General features: G+C 40.7%; 2 gene segments (V, D, J or C); both read left to right on the forward strand.

The window, feature by feature from the left end:
• Positions 1-1877: 1877 nt before the first annotated feature.
• LOC122129024 lies at positions 1878-2423 on the forward strand. The segment is given in 2 exon segments: positions 1878-1933; positions 2038-2423. Coding segments are annotated over 2 exon segments (429 nt in total).
• A 6272-nt stretch (positions 2424-8695) lies between these two features.
• Positions 8696-14280, forward strand: LOC122129025. The segment is given in 4 exon segments: positions 8696-8771; positions 8862-9197; positions 13865-13879; positions 13967-14280. Coding segments are annotated over 4 exon segments (741 nt in total).
• The last annotated feature ends 320 nt before the right edge of the window (positions 14281-14600 follow it).

A 14600-nucleotide genomic window follows, 5' to 3' on the forward strand; every position in this document is an offset into this window, starting at 1 on the left:
TTGCTTACTGAGCCCAAGTAGACAAAATTAGCGTCTTTATCCTTTCATGCACTTGCATCCCTTTGTCTGAGTGTTTCAGCGGTGCCGTTAAATAAGCTGTGGTGCTCGTGGAGTGGTGGACTGACGAAAAGAAAATATATCTGCAGTTCAGTACATTACTGGTAACAACAACAAGGCTGACTGCAGTCAGTTTTTATTGCACGAACAACTCACAGCAACACACACGTGTTATACTGTACTGTACAGTTACAGCCAAAAATCAGACCCCTATTGCCTTCATCAACATGTTGAGACATTATAACGCCCCAGATCCCCTTGTGATGACATCATCGTTTGAGTTCTGCATAGTCATAATCATCACAGTTTGAATTTGCATTTGAATTATTTCTTTGTTTAGATGTTCAGTCGGATGTTGAGCTCACTCAGCCCAGCTCCATAGTAATTAAGCCTGGGGACCCTCTCACCATCCCCTGTAAGGTGTCCGGATACGCTGTTACTGATAATAGCTACGCAACAGCATGGATCCGACAGCCTGCAGGGAAATCACTGGAGTGGATAGTGCACATATGGGGAGGTGGTGGTATAACCCAAAAAGATTCCCTGAAGAGCAAGTTCAGCATCTCTAAAGATCCCTCCAGCAGCACAGTGACTCTGAGAGGGCAGAACCTGCAGACTGAAGACTCAGCTGTCTATTACTGTGCCAGGCTACCACTGTTATACCAACCAGTAGAGGACCTGTGCAAAAACTTTACTGACACAATATAAACAATTTAAATATTTGAGAACAGTTTAGACAATTACACAGCATATTATAGTTCTATATGAAATAGCATTAAAATAAAGTGACAGTGAAATAAATATTCAGAGAGTGTAAAATCCAAACTGTGCTGGAATCACTAGTCCCTCTTGCCCCCTCTTGGCCAATCAACGCTGCAGTACTTATTTCAGCTGGTAGAGGGCAGCCTATGAAAACTCTCCTTCACCTTTTTAACTCATCAGAACACACTGCTGTGAAGTCTGAGCTACTGTGTAACACTCTACTGTCAAACTGTCAGTGACGGCTGTGTGAAAAACAAATGCTGCTCTCTGAAATAAAGAAGGTGTCACTACCACTGGTGAGCTATTGCAGGCTATAAACATTCTTTGTTGCAACAAATATGTATGAATAATATTAATATATTAAAACTTCTTGAGTTACAAAACCAAACCATTATAAAACAATTAACGTTCATATATTGTATAGTTGATCACAAAAACATCATGCATTAACATCTTAATCCTGAAGTCCTCAAAATACATCCATCAATATGCATGAAATACCCATCTTAGTGGTCTTTATCTAGGGGGGCGACAGTGGTACAGTGGTAGAGAAGTCGTTTAGTAATCAGAAGGTTGCTAGTTCGATTCCCTGTCGAAGTGTCCTTGAGCAAGACACTGAACCCCTAATTGCTCCTGATGTGCAGTGTGCCATCAGTGTAAATGTAAAAAATGTGTATACATTGTAAGTCGCACATATGTAAGTTGCTTTGGATAAAAGCGTCTGCTAAATGTAAATGTAAATGTAAATGTTCTGTGTAGGTAGAGATTGTGTATTTAGTAGCACATCATGCTAGGAAAATTGTTGTGAGAACACTGACAACTGAGGTTTTAGGAGTGGGTACATTTACACCTTTCACAGTCCCGTTGTGACAGACAGTGCAGACATTATTTTCCCTTATGAAATCCTAAAGATGCAAATATCTGTTTGCATCAGTGAACAAGGCCACTCCCTACTGCACGGGTTATGGCTTATAAATAGCTATTAGTTTTAAGATAGTCCCTGAATTCATATTGTCGAGTCATAACCTCAATATCTTCAGTCTTTTCATTGTAAACACATTTACTGAAGCAATGATGCTTTTAGGTGGTGGCATTGTTCTGACCTTCTTTTCATGTGAGTATTATCATCCTCTCCCTCCTCAAACACAACTGATCTGAAGGGTTCAGAAGACTGGTAAAAAAAAAATCATTTTAACGCTCTTATTTTTTGTCTTTAAGATGTTTATGGCCAGTCTCTGACCTCCTCTGGTCCAGTGGTGAAGAGACCTGGAGAGGCAGTCACTCTGTCCTGCACTGTGTCTGGGATTTCCATGAACAGCTACTGGCACTGGATCCGTCAGAAACCAGGAAAGGGACTGGAGTGGATTGGCCGCATAGATAGTGGCACTGGCACAATATTTGCCCAGTCTCTCCAGGGCCAGTTCTCCATCACCAAAGACGCCAACACTAACAAGGTGCACTTGCAAGTGAAAAGCCTGAAATCTGAGGACACAGCTGTTTATTACTGCGCTCGAGAGACACTGTCACACAAGAGACTACAGAGCTGTACAAAAACAACTCTGAAATCTGTCACTACACAGGGAACTGAGATGTTAACCTGTTAGTTCAGAAGGGTATTTTTTGACAATTTCCGCCTATATTTCACTGTCCCATTTAAAACTTGAATATCTATGGTTCTAAACATTGCATAATAACCATTCATGGCTTAAATTAAAGAAGACACTTGGCCCATCAAATGCAATCAGTTAAAGTGTTTTATTATGTCATTTTAGTTTACATTTCAGAGCAGCAAAACCAACATTTTTGTCAGAAAAAAACATAAAACGCCTAGTGTTTTTTTTATGTTTCAGTGTAGAACTGGGTTTTGAATGTCATAGGAAACTAACATTTACATTCCCTGATGCAACAACATCTTGACAGTGTGTGTAGTAGATAGACAAATGTTTACAAGTGTTACACATCAGTTTCCATATGGTACCTTTAGACGTCTCCAAGTGTCTCATAACCTCTCCAACCTCACCAAATACAAAATCCAGTACCTGTCACTGTACATCAAGAATTCATACTTTTTTCTTGCCTTCTGTGCTACAGCAAACCATTCTGAATTAATTTCAGTGTAATATATTGTAATTTATTGTGACAACACATATGATGGTCTATAGCCTCTCCAAAATATACCCAAAAACCTATCCAGATCCATATAAAAGTACATCATGTATGTTTTGTGGTTTTGTACTCAAAGGTAGCCTGTCCTGATGTTTGTGTAGTAAAGGGGTGTGGAGGTGTGTGGTGGGGTGTGGAGGTGGTGTGGTAGGGTGTGGAGGTGGTGTAGTGGTTTGTGGAGGTGGTGTAGTGGTGTGTGGAGGTGGTGTAGGGGTGTGTGGAGGTGTGTGGTGGTGTGTGGTGGGGTGTGGAGGTGTGTGGTGGTGTGTGAGGTGGTGTAGTGGTGTGTGGAGGTGGTGTAGTGGTGTGTGGAGGTGTGTGGTGGGGTGTGGAGGTGGTGTAGTGGTGTGTGGAGGTGTGTGGTGGGGTGTGGAGGTGTGTGTGGTGTGTGGAGGTGGTGTAGTGGTGTGTGGAGGTGTGTGGTGGGTGTGTGGAGGTGGTGTAGTGGTGTGTGGTGGGGTGTGGAGGTGGTGTAGTGGTGTGTGGAGGTGGTGTAGTGGGTGTGGAGGTGGTGTAGTGGTGTGTGGAGGTGTGTGGTGGTGTGTGGAGGTGGTGTAGTGGTGTGTGGAGGTGGTGTAGTGGTGTGTGGAGGTGGTGTAGTGGTGTGTGGAGGTGTGTGGTGGTGTGTGGAGGTGTGTAGTGGTGTGTGGAGGCGTGTGGTGGGGTGTGGAGGTGGTGTAGTGGTGTGTGGAGGTGTGTGGAGGTGGTGTAGTGGTGTGTGGAGGTGTGTAGTGGTGTGTGGAGGTGTGTGGTGGCGTGTGGTGGGTGTGGAGGTGGTGTGGTGGTGTGTGGAGGTGTGTGGTGGAGGTGTGTAGTGGTGTGTGGAGGTGTGTGGTGGGTGTGGAGGTGGTGTAGTGGGGTGTGGAGGTGGTGTAGTGGTGTGTGGAGGTGTGTGGTGGGGTGTGGAGGTGTGTGGTGGGGTGTGGAGGTGGTGTAGTGGTGTGTGGAGGTGTGTGGTGGGGTGTGGAGGTGGTGTAGTGGTGTGTGGAGGTGGTGTAGTGGTGTGTGGAGGCGTTTGGTGGTGTGTGGAGGTGGTGTAGTGGTGTGTGGAGGTGGTGTAGTGGGGTTTGGAGGTGGTGTAGTGGGGTTTGGAGGTGGTGTAGTGGGGTTCGGAGGTGTGTGGAGGTGGTGTGGTGGGGTGTGGAGGTGGTGTGTGGAGGTGGTGTGTGGAGGGGTGTGATGGGGTGTGGAGGTGGTGTAGTGGGGTGTGGGGAGGGATGTGGAGGTGGTGTGTGGAGGGATGAGATGAGTTCTGTTCTGATGAGATCTGTTCAGATGAGATGAAATGAGTGGGGAGCGGACAGATGCATCTCCTGCAGGGACATCTCTCTGGAAAAAATGTATCAATTGGCAAAGGTTACACAAACAACTCAGCAATCCAGCAAAAAAAAATATATATAGATTACTGTGTAAGTATACCTGAACAAGACATTGTAAAATAACTGAACACATAGAGAGTACACAACAGGATAAATATAACATACCATACATACCAAAATGTATGCTAATAGTATTATGCGTGTGTGAACGAATACATGCAGATATGTATAGTTTGCATCACGAGGACACAACACAGCAAAAATAGCATGTAGCTAACGTTAGCGAATTTGCTAGCAGGCTTGCTAATTTGCCAGACAAATACATAGGCAAGCCAATAATTTGGAAATGTACAAAAATGCATACCAATAGTATTATGCGTGTGTGAAACCATACATACAGATATGTATTTACACAGTTTACATTACGAGCACACAACACAGCAAAAATACCATGTAGCTAACCTTAGCGAGCATGCTAGCAGGCTGGCTAATTTGCCAGACAAATACATAGGCAAGCCAATATTGTGAGAACAAACCAAAGTGCATACTAATAGTATTATGCGTGTCTGAAAACATAAATGCAGATATAGATACTTACATGTCATGTCTAGGACACAATCCAGCTGTTCCTCGTAGCGTATAGCCACAACTGTCCATCTGCTAAACCATTTTCAGTCATCTGAATAGCGTCAGGCATCGCTGTCAAATATAATCTCCACAAATTATTTCTTCATTTTTAAGCTACAGCAGTCACGAAGCAAAACTATTTTGATCTTTTTGACCTGTGGTCAAAAAATTGTGTCCATGGGCGAACTCCACGTGTTGTTTTGCATGCGCAAAGCCTGTGGTTGAAATGGCTCTTCTGGCGCATGGAAAGCGCACCATAGAACCTTCAGTTAGGAGTGAACCAATCACACCCTAAAATTATTCAAAGACAGGCAATGGGCATACCATTGTAAACATGAGAATGAGTACTATTGGATAGAATAGGTGTCAATCAGTTTATAGTAACTGGATTGGAGAAACAGACATTTTGAATGCGGTCATCTGTTACAGGAAGTGGTTGGTTTGTGGGCACTAGACATGAAAATTACGGTAGAACAAGGAATAAAATGTACTGTGGCCAATAAAAACTACACAGTTTCGTAGAAGAGATATATGGCTTTGATTATTCAGGTATGTTTTACATTTTTTTTGTATTTGTCATGGCCACGAGGAGCTCGAGAAGATTGAGATCATATGATATGGGAAATGGAGGCATGTTTTGTGCTGTGATGTGAGTACATAAATAAACCACAATATTATCCTCAGTTAAACTATTCAGTGTCATCATTTAGTTGTTTGGATAGATAACGATTTTTTCATGGCAGAAAACAAGACATTTTGGCAAAGACAGCATGTTTAAATGGACGATTAGTTTGAGTAGGCGTCAGGGGGTGGGGCACAGCAGGGGGCATACCACGTTTTTCTTTTGGTCGTTTTCTAATGAACTGTTGAACACAGGCATTTGATATTACGTGTGCTTGTGGCAGTATTAGTGCTTTTTCAGATAAAAGTCTGTTTATGGTAAAATGTTTTTTATTTTTGTGGCTACATGCACGTAATTAAGATGTTATCAGCCCGGTTGCGCCCGTGCTCCCGCTAGGGGTGTATCATATACATGAATAAAATATTTTCTCTCAAGATGAAAGGGGATCTACAATGTCTGTTACATAAAATTCAACTAAAGAGCTTTCTCTCCAGCCATCAAATTCGAACCATTTAACAGAACAAACTCTGGCAAAAGCTTGCAAAAGCTAAAACTTTAGGCCCCAGTTGTGATTTTTTTGTATCTGGTAATGCACATCAATACTCTCTCAGCACCATTTACAATGATGATGCTACTGTATGCTGTTCTCTAACTGTTTCATCATATGTGTGCGGTTTAAGAATTCACGAATGCAAATCAGGCTGCAGCATCCAAACTGTGCTGACATCACTAGTCCCTCTTGCCCCCTCTTGGCCAATATATATGTATAAATAATATTAATATATTAAAACTTCTTGAGTTACAACACCAAACCATTATAAAACAATTGCAATCGCGCAAACAATTCTGAATGTCACCCACTGGTTATGCCTTTAAGCAGAATAGCGTGAAAGAAAGCCCTGAATGATCCTGTCAAACTGTGTTGCATCATTAAATACACCACATAAAGGCACGCAAATTATACTCTCTTTGCCTAATATTCACAGTAATGCTTTAAAATGTTTCAGTATATGTGTTGGGATTAGTTGTTAGAAATTCAATAATATATTTTGAAGTAAACCCCATTTACTATTTATTATATTTGATTGTGAATAAGTATAATATGAAATATTAGAATGCATTACTATAATAACCTTTGGAAAATAGGAAATATTTTAATGCATTATAGGTTATTATAGATCACATAAGGGCCTCTACCACTATAACATGTTATAAAGGTGGTTATAAAAAGCTATGGACATGTTCATATGTTTATAAGGATGGTTGCAATGCCATTATATGCCATTACACATGTCATTCACATTCTGATGTGACATGACATTTCAAAATCTGTTTAATTGGAAATAGTTAAATGTGACATGATGTATTTGTTGACGGGTGTGTCACTGGAGTAACCAAACATGCTTGGCCTTTCTATTCTGTCTTGTCACAATATTCAAATGCCACCAGCCTCACCCTGCCCTCTCTGTATTTAATGTGAAGCACAAGTTTCCCTGTCACTCAAACAGCTCAAGGTCAGAGTGGCGGCTCTTACCTGCTGATCTTGAAGACACATCATGTTTCCTACATCTCTCCTCTTACTGCTGCTGGTTAATATCTCGTGTGAGTTACTCATATCTTTTTAACGAGTAATCCTTCATTCATATCTTTGATTTTCTTTGCATGTAATGATCTTATTTGTTTTCACAGGTGTCTATTGTCAAGTTCAGCTCAATCAGCAAAGCTCTGTGAACACACAGCCGGGCCAAGTATTGACCCTGTCCTGTGGTGTTTCTGGGTATTCACTTACGGATGGAAGCTACTGTACCGGCTGGATAAAACAACCTGCTGGAAAAGCACTGGAGTGGATTGCACTCATATGCTCTGATGGGAGCACACATCACAGTGACAAACTGAAGAGCAAGTTCAGCGTCTCCAGAGACACTTCCAGCAGCACAGTGACTCTACTGGGACAGAGCCTGCAGACTGAAGACTCGGCTGTGTACTACTGTGCCCGATACTCACCGTGTAGCAAAACATCACCATAGCAGAACAAAAACCTCCCCGGAGGCTCCTTTTCAAAAGGATTCAACACAGAACCATTATTGAAATATCAGTGTATAATCAGGGTTAGGACCTGTCTGAATGAATGAGAGAAAGGTGTCATGGGTCAGATCAGTTCTACAACATTGTATGACGTTCACTGCCTCAATTTCTAGTACGATGAGACAGAAATGCTGCGTTGAGGACCAGGAAAGAGAACCCTGTGGCTAAAAAGGTGTCTTACAATTTGTCCATTAATGTGCTATTTTTGGTAATCCAAATACATATCTTATTGCATCATGTGTTCATGTGGTGTGACTCCTGTTGGCAATCTGCAGGTATTAAATATGTCAAGCACAGGGTGGTTGTAGTTGCTTCTTGCTTTCTTGTCCAGGGGCCCTTGATTTCATAACCCATCCATGCTAATTGTCTCACTTAATGTGACGGTCATATAACACACCGCTACGCCAGCGCGTCTAGTTTAAATGGATATTGAGTAGTTGGGTCACCTTTCTTTCAGACTCCATCGGATAGTTGCTCATTGGATGTGTTTGGAAATATATACGGTCCACACACAGCTGTGAAATATACCGTATGTACAGAATATCTGTGCCTAAATGTATGACAGAAGAAATGAAGTATATTAACTGCCATGAGGTGTCACAAAACAAGCAATGCAAATATGGAGACGCATTAGAATGAGAGCAATCAATCTGTTTATAAACTCATATTAGCTCAAATTAAACAGTGTTTATTCTGTCTGTGCTGAAATGATGGCTGAAATGGACATCGTCTCTGTATATATTTGTTATATGTACATCCTTACGTAGCACATTGGTATTTGTTAATTTCTCTGTCAGAGGAGGTGTTTTCCTGGATTCGTTCTCCAGGGATCCCTTAATTTCCAATGAACGTTCAAGCTGAAAAAAAACACATGGAAGCTCAAGAAGGGGAAATATTGTGTCTGTGTAGGTCTGATGTTCCATCTCTTCCGACACTGGGAGACTGTCTGGGTGTTGTGGGGTCTTCTGCCATGCATCTGCCAACCAGCAAAGGGGAGGAGCTCATGCAAAAAAGCTACACATTCATAAACTCTGTTACCCTGCAACACTGCAGTTCATCCATGATTTACTTCTCTCAGTGGAATATGAGTCTCTTCACTGTTGTAATCTTAACAGCTATGGCTGTGTGCTTCACAGGTAATATTTAATGCGTTATGCTAGAAAGGATACTTTAAGAGGAACAGTTGATTGAAGTATTCTCCCTTCTTTTAAATTGTGTGTTTACAGGTGGTCAGGGTGTGACCCTGACTGAATCTGAACCAGTAGTGATTAACCCCGGAGGATCTCACAAACTGACCTGCACAGCTGCTGTGTTCACATTCAGCAGCCACTGGATGGGCTGGGTCAGACAGGCTCCTGGGAAAGGCCTGGAATGGTTGTCAACTATCACAAATGGTGGTGGTAGTTCTAAATATTATTCAAGCTCTGCACAGGGACGATTCAGCATCTCCAGAGACGACAACAAGAATCAACTCTATCTGCAGATGGGCAGTCTGAAGACTGAGGACACAGCTGTTTATTACTGTGCTCGAGAGTCACAGTGGTATGAAAGTCTGCAGCACAGTACTAAAAACATGTGTGTGTCAACTATCACATATGACAGTGCTTACATATACTACTCACGAACTGTTCGGAAGGTTCGCCATCTCCATAGACAACAGCAACAATCAACTCAATCGGCCCATAACCCATATCCCCCTCCCCAGCTCTCTCTCACCTTTCTTTGGGTCACACACATTGACGCATCTGTACACATATACATACACACCGCTACTTTGTGTCCTGTTTCCTCTGATACATGGCCAATATAGAAATCCCTAGACATTGTTTCTTGGTTGTCCTTGTTTTTATGGGGCGCCGTTTGTAAAATGTTGCACGTTCGAAAATCCTGCTCAGTTTTGCTATATTTAGCATTTTCATATGGAACAAAAAGCACGACAATATTCGAATGTCACTTTTTCAAGCATTTAGAGAGAAATTCATGTAAATTCATGCGATAACTTTTCCAAGGATATTTTTTGGCAGTAACACAAAGTTGTTGAATAATATAAATGTTTCATCTAAATGTAAATGTTAAATATAAATGTAAATGTTAAATGTAAATGTAAATGTTAAATATAAACGTAAATGTTCAATGTTATATATAAATGTTAAATGTAAATGTTAAATGTAAATGTAAATGTAAATGTTAAATGTAAATGTAAATGTTAAATGTTCAGTCTACATGTCAGATTTGAAGACTGAACCTTACAATATTTACGGTAATTGGCTTTCATAGTTTTCACGTCACGTCAGAATTACCAGCTTGCGGGCAAGAAAATACACTCCACAGCTGTCTACCACTGGAATTTATACTGGAACTGACCATCTTTCATTCAAGATTATTTAATATATCCGCTTTAAAATTGTCTGACATAGGTAGTAAAATGCCAGACAGTTGTTGCTCGGTTGGCTGTTCAAATCGGCGAGGAGACAAGCCCGGCTGTTTCCAGCTGATTGTAGACGTCTTCTGGGTCAACTTTTCTCAGGCAGGCAGTAAACTAGCCTTCTTTTTGGAGCTTGCAATAAAAGCATTAACCCTGTTTTGGTCGCCTCATTCATCAGAATAACTACCTAAAACGGGAATAGATCAAGAAATAAAGTCAAGAAACAAAGCATCAACACGATTAAAATTGGATTACCCGGTTTCTGCTCTGAGATTGCGACAAGTACCTAAGCAACTAGGCTAGGCTACTGTATTTTGTCATCCAACTGGTAATACTACAATGCCAGTAGAAAATACTTGGGAAGATAATTTCAGTTGTCATTCGCCAGACCAGGTGGTTGTACTTGTGTTAACCAGGAAATTGTGTAAAATGATAAAGAACAGTGTTGGGTAGGCTAAAGGTTGCTAGCTAACAGCATGTAGCTCGCTAGCTGGTAGCTAGCTATTAAATGGCAATCATCTTTGCTCTGATAATGAAGATGTTTATTAGTTTTTCACCTTCCAGACGACATCGTTATTAACCCATCCCCTTCTGAAAATTAAATTACTATCTGTGCTTTTGGTAGGCTTTCAGTTTTTGAGGTGTGTAGGGGGACGGATTTTCTATTAGATATATGTAAATATCTCCAAACTGGAGCTCAGGCAGGGACTTCTACGACGTTACAGAAATACAAATATCAGCGGGTGCAGTAAAGGGATCACAGGTTCCCAAAATGTATTTTTTTTTCTAGATATCTCTGTCTGGCTATTGTGGTATGATCTGTGTTTGATGGCGATCGTAATTGAGTAGGTTTCACTGCTCGACGATGTCCACTGTTGGTCGACACATTTTGCCCGCAAGGTATCCCTGGTAGTGTTACTGAAAGCTATGAATTACCGTAAATATTCTAATGTTCTGTCATCAAGTCTGACATGTAGACTGAACATTTACATTTACATTTAACATTTACATTTACATTTAACATTTACATTTAACATTTATATATAACATTGAACATTTACGTTTATATTTAACATTTACATTTAGATGAAACATTTATATTATTCAACAACTTTGTGTTACTGCCAAAAAATATCCTTGGAAAAGTTATCGCATGAATTTACATGAATTTCTCTCTAAATGCTTGAAAAAGTGACATTCGAATATTGTCGTGCTTTTTGTTCCATATGAAAATGCTAAATGTAGCAAAACTGAGCAGGATTTTCGAACGTGCAACATTTTACAAACGGCGCCCCATATGTTTTTGCGTCTTGTTTGTCTATTAAAATAATTATTTTCATTAAGTCCAAACTTGTGTCAGCGTCCCTTTATATGTTGCGCTCTCGTGGATCAGGTCGTAACAGAAGTTTTCTTAAAGAGTCACTGAGGCAGTACGTCTACTACAATGAATACCTCCAGCTGTCAGACACGCTGAAAGCTAAATGCCTACGCTAGGTTAAAATCGGTGAATGTTTCATTATCAATTTACCAAAATTGTGACAATGAGACAGTAGTTCATTTTTTAAAGCAACAGCAAGGAGTTGTTGTCTAAAACTAGCATGCTTACTACATAAAAAGCATGCAAAATCTTTCAATCACCATAAACAGTCCAGTTCGCACTGGTAAACGCTTGATAACATACAAACGGGTACCTTTTAGCGATATAGTTGGCAATGTGCTGTGAAAGCTTTTTTTTTTTTTACATTTTTGTGGAGTGTTCTGTCCATAGAACTACATACTGTATATCCTGGATGCCTGGTGTGTGTGTAGATAGTGTAACACGATGGACTCCATACTCCTGTCCAATCCAAACTGTGCTGTCATCGCCGGTATCTGATGCTCTCCTCAGTGAGCACTGCATGAAACGTCAAAACAAGAATTATTTCAGCCACCAGAGGGCAGCCGTTGCAAACGAACCCTCCCCTTCAACTCATCATAACACATTGTTGTGCTTGCTGTGTGTAAAGTTTGTGCAGAATAAAAATGTATGAGAATTGTTGGACAGATGAAATGTATTAATACCCTAGTTGTCAAAAGCCATCTATCTTATTATGTTTGTGAGTTAATACTGTATTTTCATAAACAGGAAAGAAGTAAAAATGTTCATACGGCAAAGACGTTTTCCATTCAACATGACTAGCCATTAAATTGCCCAGTGTTAAAATCACTGTCTACTTCTGAACTGTATTTCTTCACGCTTTTTTTGCATTCTCAATCATATTGTTGACACCATGATGATTCCATTTGTGACTGAGATCATTCTCATAACTCTCTGTCTGAAAGGTGAGTATGGAGGAATGACTCACGATGCTAACCGCTCACAGACTGACCTGCATGTACACTGGGTTTGGTGGCCATTGTTTCATTGCTTAAATCAGACGAACCCCTGGAAAAGGCTTGGAATGGGCTGCATACATACAGATGACCTCTAAGCACTACTCAGATGCATACAGATGACCTCTAAACACTACTCAGATGCATACAGATGACCTCTAAACACTACTCATATACATACAGATGACCTCTAAACACTACTCAGATGCGTACAGATGACCTCTAAACACTACTCAGATGCATACAGATGACCTCTAAACACTACTCAGATACATACAGATGACCTCTAAACACTACTCAGATGCATACAGATGACCTCTAAACACTACTCATATACATACAGATGACCTCTAAACACTATTCAGATGCATACAGATGACCTCTAAACACTACTCATATACATACAGATGACCTCTAAACACTACTCAGATGCATACAGATGACCTCTAAACACTACTCAGATGCGTACAGATGACCTCTAAACACTACACTACTCAGATGCATACAGATGACCTCTAAACACTACTCAGATGCATACAGATGACCTCTAAACACTACTCAGATGCTGATTAAGGAAGGTTCACCATCACCAGAGACAACAGCAAGAGTCAGATGTATCTGCATATGAACAGCATGAACGGAAGAACCGAACTGAACTGAACTGAACTGAAGCACCATGATACCACAAAATGAGCGATGAGACATAGATTTAGCTAGTACTCAAACACCAGTTTGATACATGATTATACATTAGTTGACATGCCAGTCAGAGAACATTAATCCATATATCTGCACAGATACCTGTCCCATCATGAATCATGGTCCTACACCAAACTGTGCATACAACACGTGTGCATGTGCAGATATGACACCACCTGTGTGACACTACAGAATGGCTCTGATATACACACAACTATCAAACTATCGCCAACATTGTGTTCTCCTGCTAAGGTCAATACAGACTCATATAATAACACTCACAATATATAGACAGTAGAAACCAATGGTCTGTTGATAACTACGTAGAATCCCTCCTCAAAAACATCCTCTTCAATAGTTTATGAAGCTGTAAGGTTGTACCACAAAGGGACTGTATTAGGGGGATCTACTTAGAGGCCTTTGAAATATAACGGTCAAAAATGAGCTTTTCATGCATTCCAAAAGTGTTTGTTATCTAAAATGAATGCACAATCTCCATTTCAGTCTCTCGAGGGCGTTTTTACCCAAGACTTTCTGCCATCTGTGTATCTGACATCTGACAAGATGTCTCCTCCTACTCTTTCTGTTGAATCCTAATTAGCCATCCCAAACGGGGAGAGTTCACGCACAAATCAAGAGTGTGGATATATAGCCCATGGGGCACAGGCACTGCATACGAGAAAGACAACAACTGTGACAACATGAACATGTTAACTGTGTTTGTCCTAATAGCAATATACGTTGCAGGTAAGAGCCACTCATTTTTATTTCTTTATTCTATTAAATTGTAGACCATTTTCGAGCTAATCTGATTGATTTGGTCTTTGTCTGCAGATTCCAGGGGTCAGACTCTGACTGAATCTGAGCCTGTAGTTCTTAAACCCGGAGACTCCCACAAACTGACATGCACGTACTCTGGCTTTAGCAGTGATCCTTGGATAGCTTGGATCAGACAAGGTCCAGGAAAAGGGCTGGAGTGGCTGGCTCTAATTCACCCCACATCAAGTAGTTCTACATACTACGCTCAGTCCATTCAGGGAAGGTTCACAATTTCCAGAGACAACAGCAGGAAGCAGAGCTACCTACAGATGAACAGCCTGAAAACCGAAGACTCTGCTGTGTACTACTGTGCTCGAGAGCCACAGTGAGAGATAAAGCTTAAGTGCAGCACAAAAACACATGCCATTTTTCTGGATCAGGGGACAAAGTGTAACTGCAGTTCAGATAGGACCAAAATACCTTTCCTTGTAAAAAAAAAAAAAACTCAATGATAAATGTTCACATAACATGAAGTACCAAATATCGCAAATACAAAGTCATTATTTGTTCACCTTAGTATTTATTTTTTCATAAATGATTTATTTATTTACCCACCAATCTTTTGTCTACTGTGACGATACACAAGTGCCTTTCATTGAAAAAACTCACAAACTCACATCATAACTATTGCATTGAAACATGCCACATC

The sequence above is a fragment of the Clupea harengus genome, unplaced genomic scaffold, assembly GCF_900700415.2.
Source record: "Clupea harengus unplaced genomic scaffold, Ch_v2.0.2, whole genome shotgun sequence".
NCBI classification, from domain to species: Eukaryota; Metazoa; Chordata; class Actinopteri; order Clupeiformes; family Clupeidae; genus Clupea; species Clupea harengus.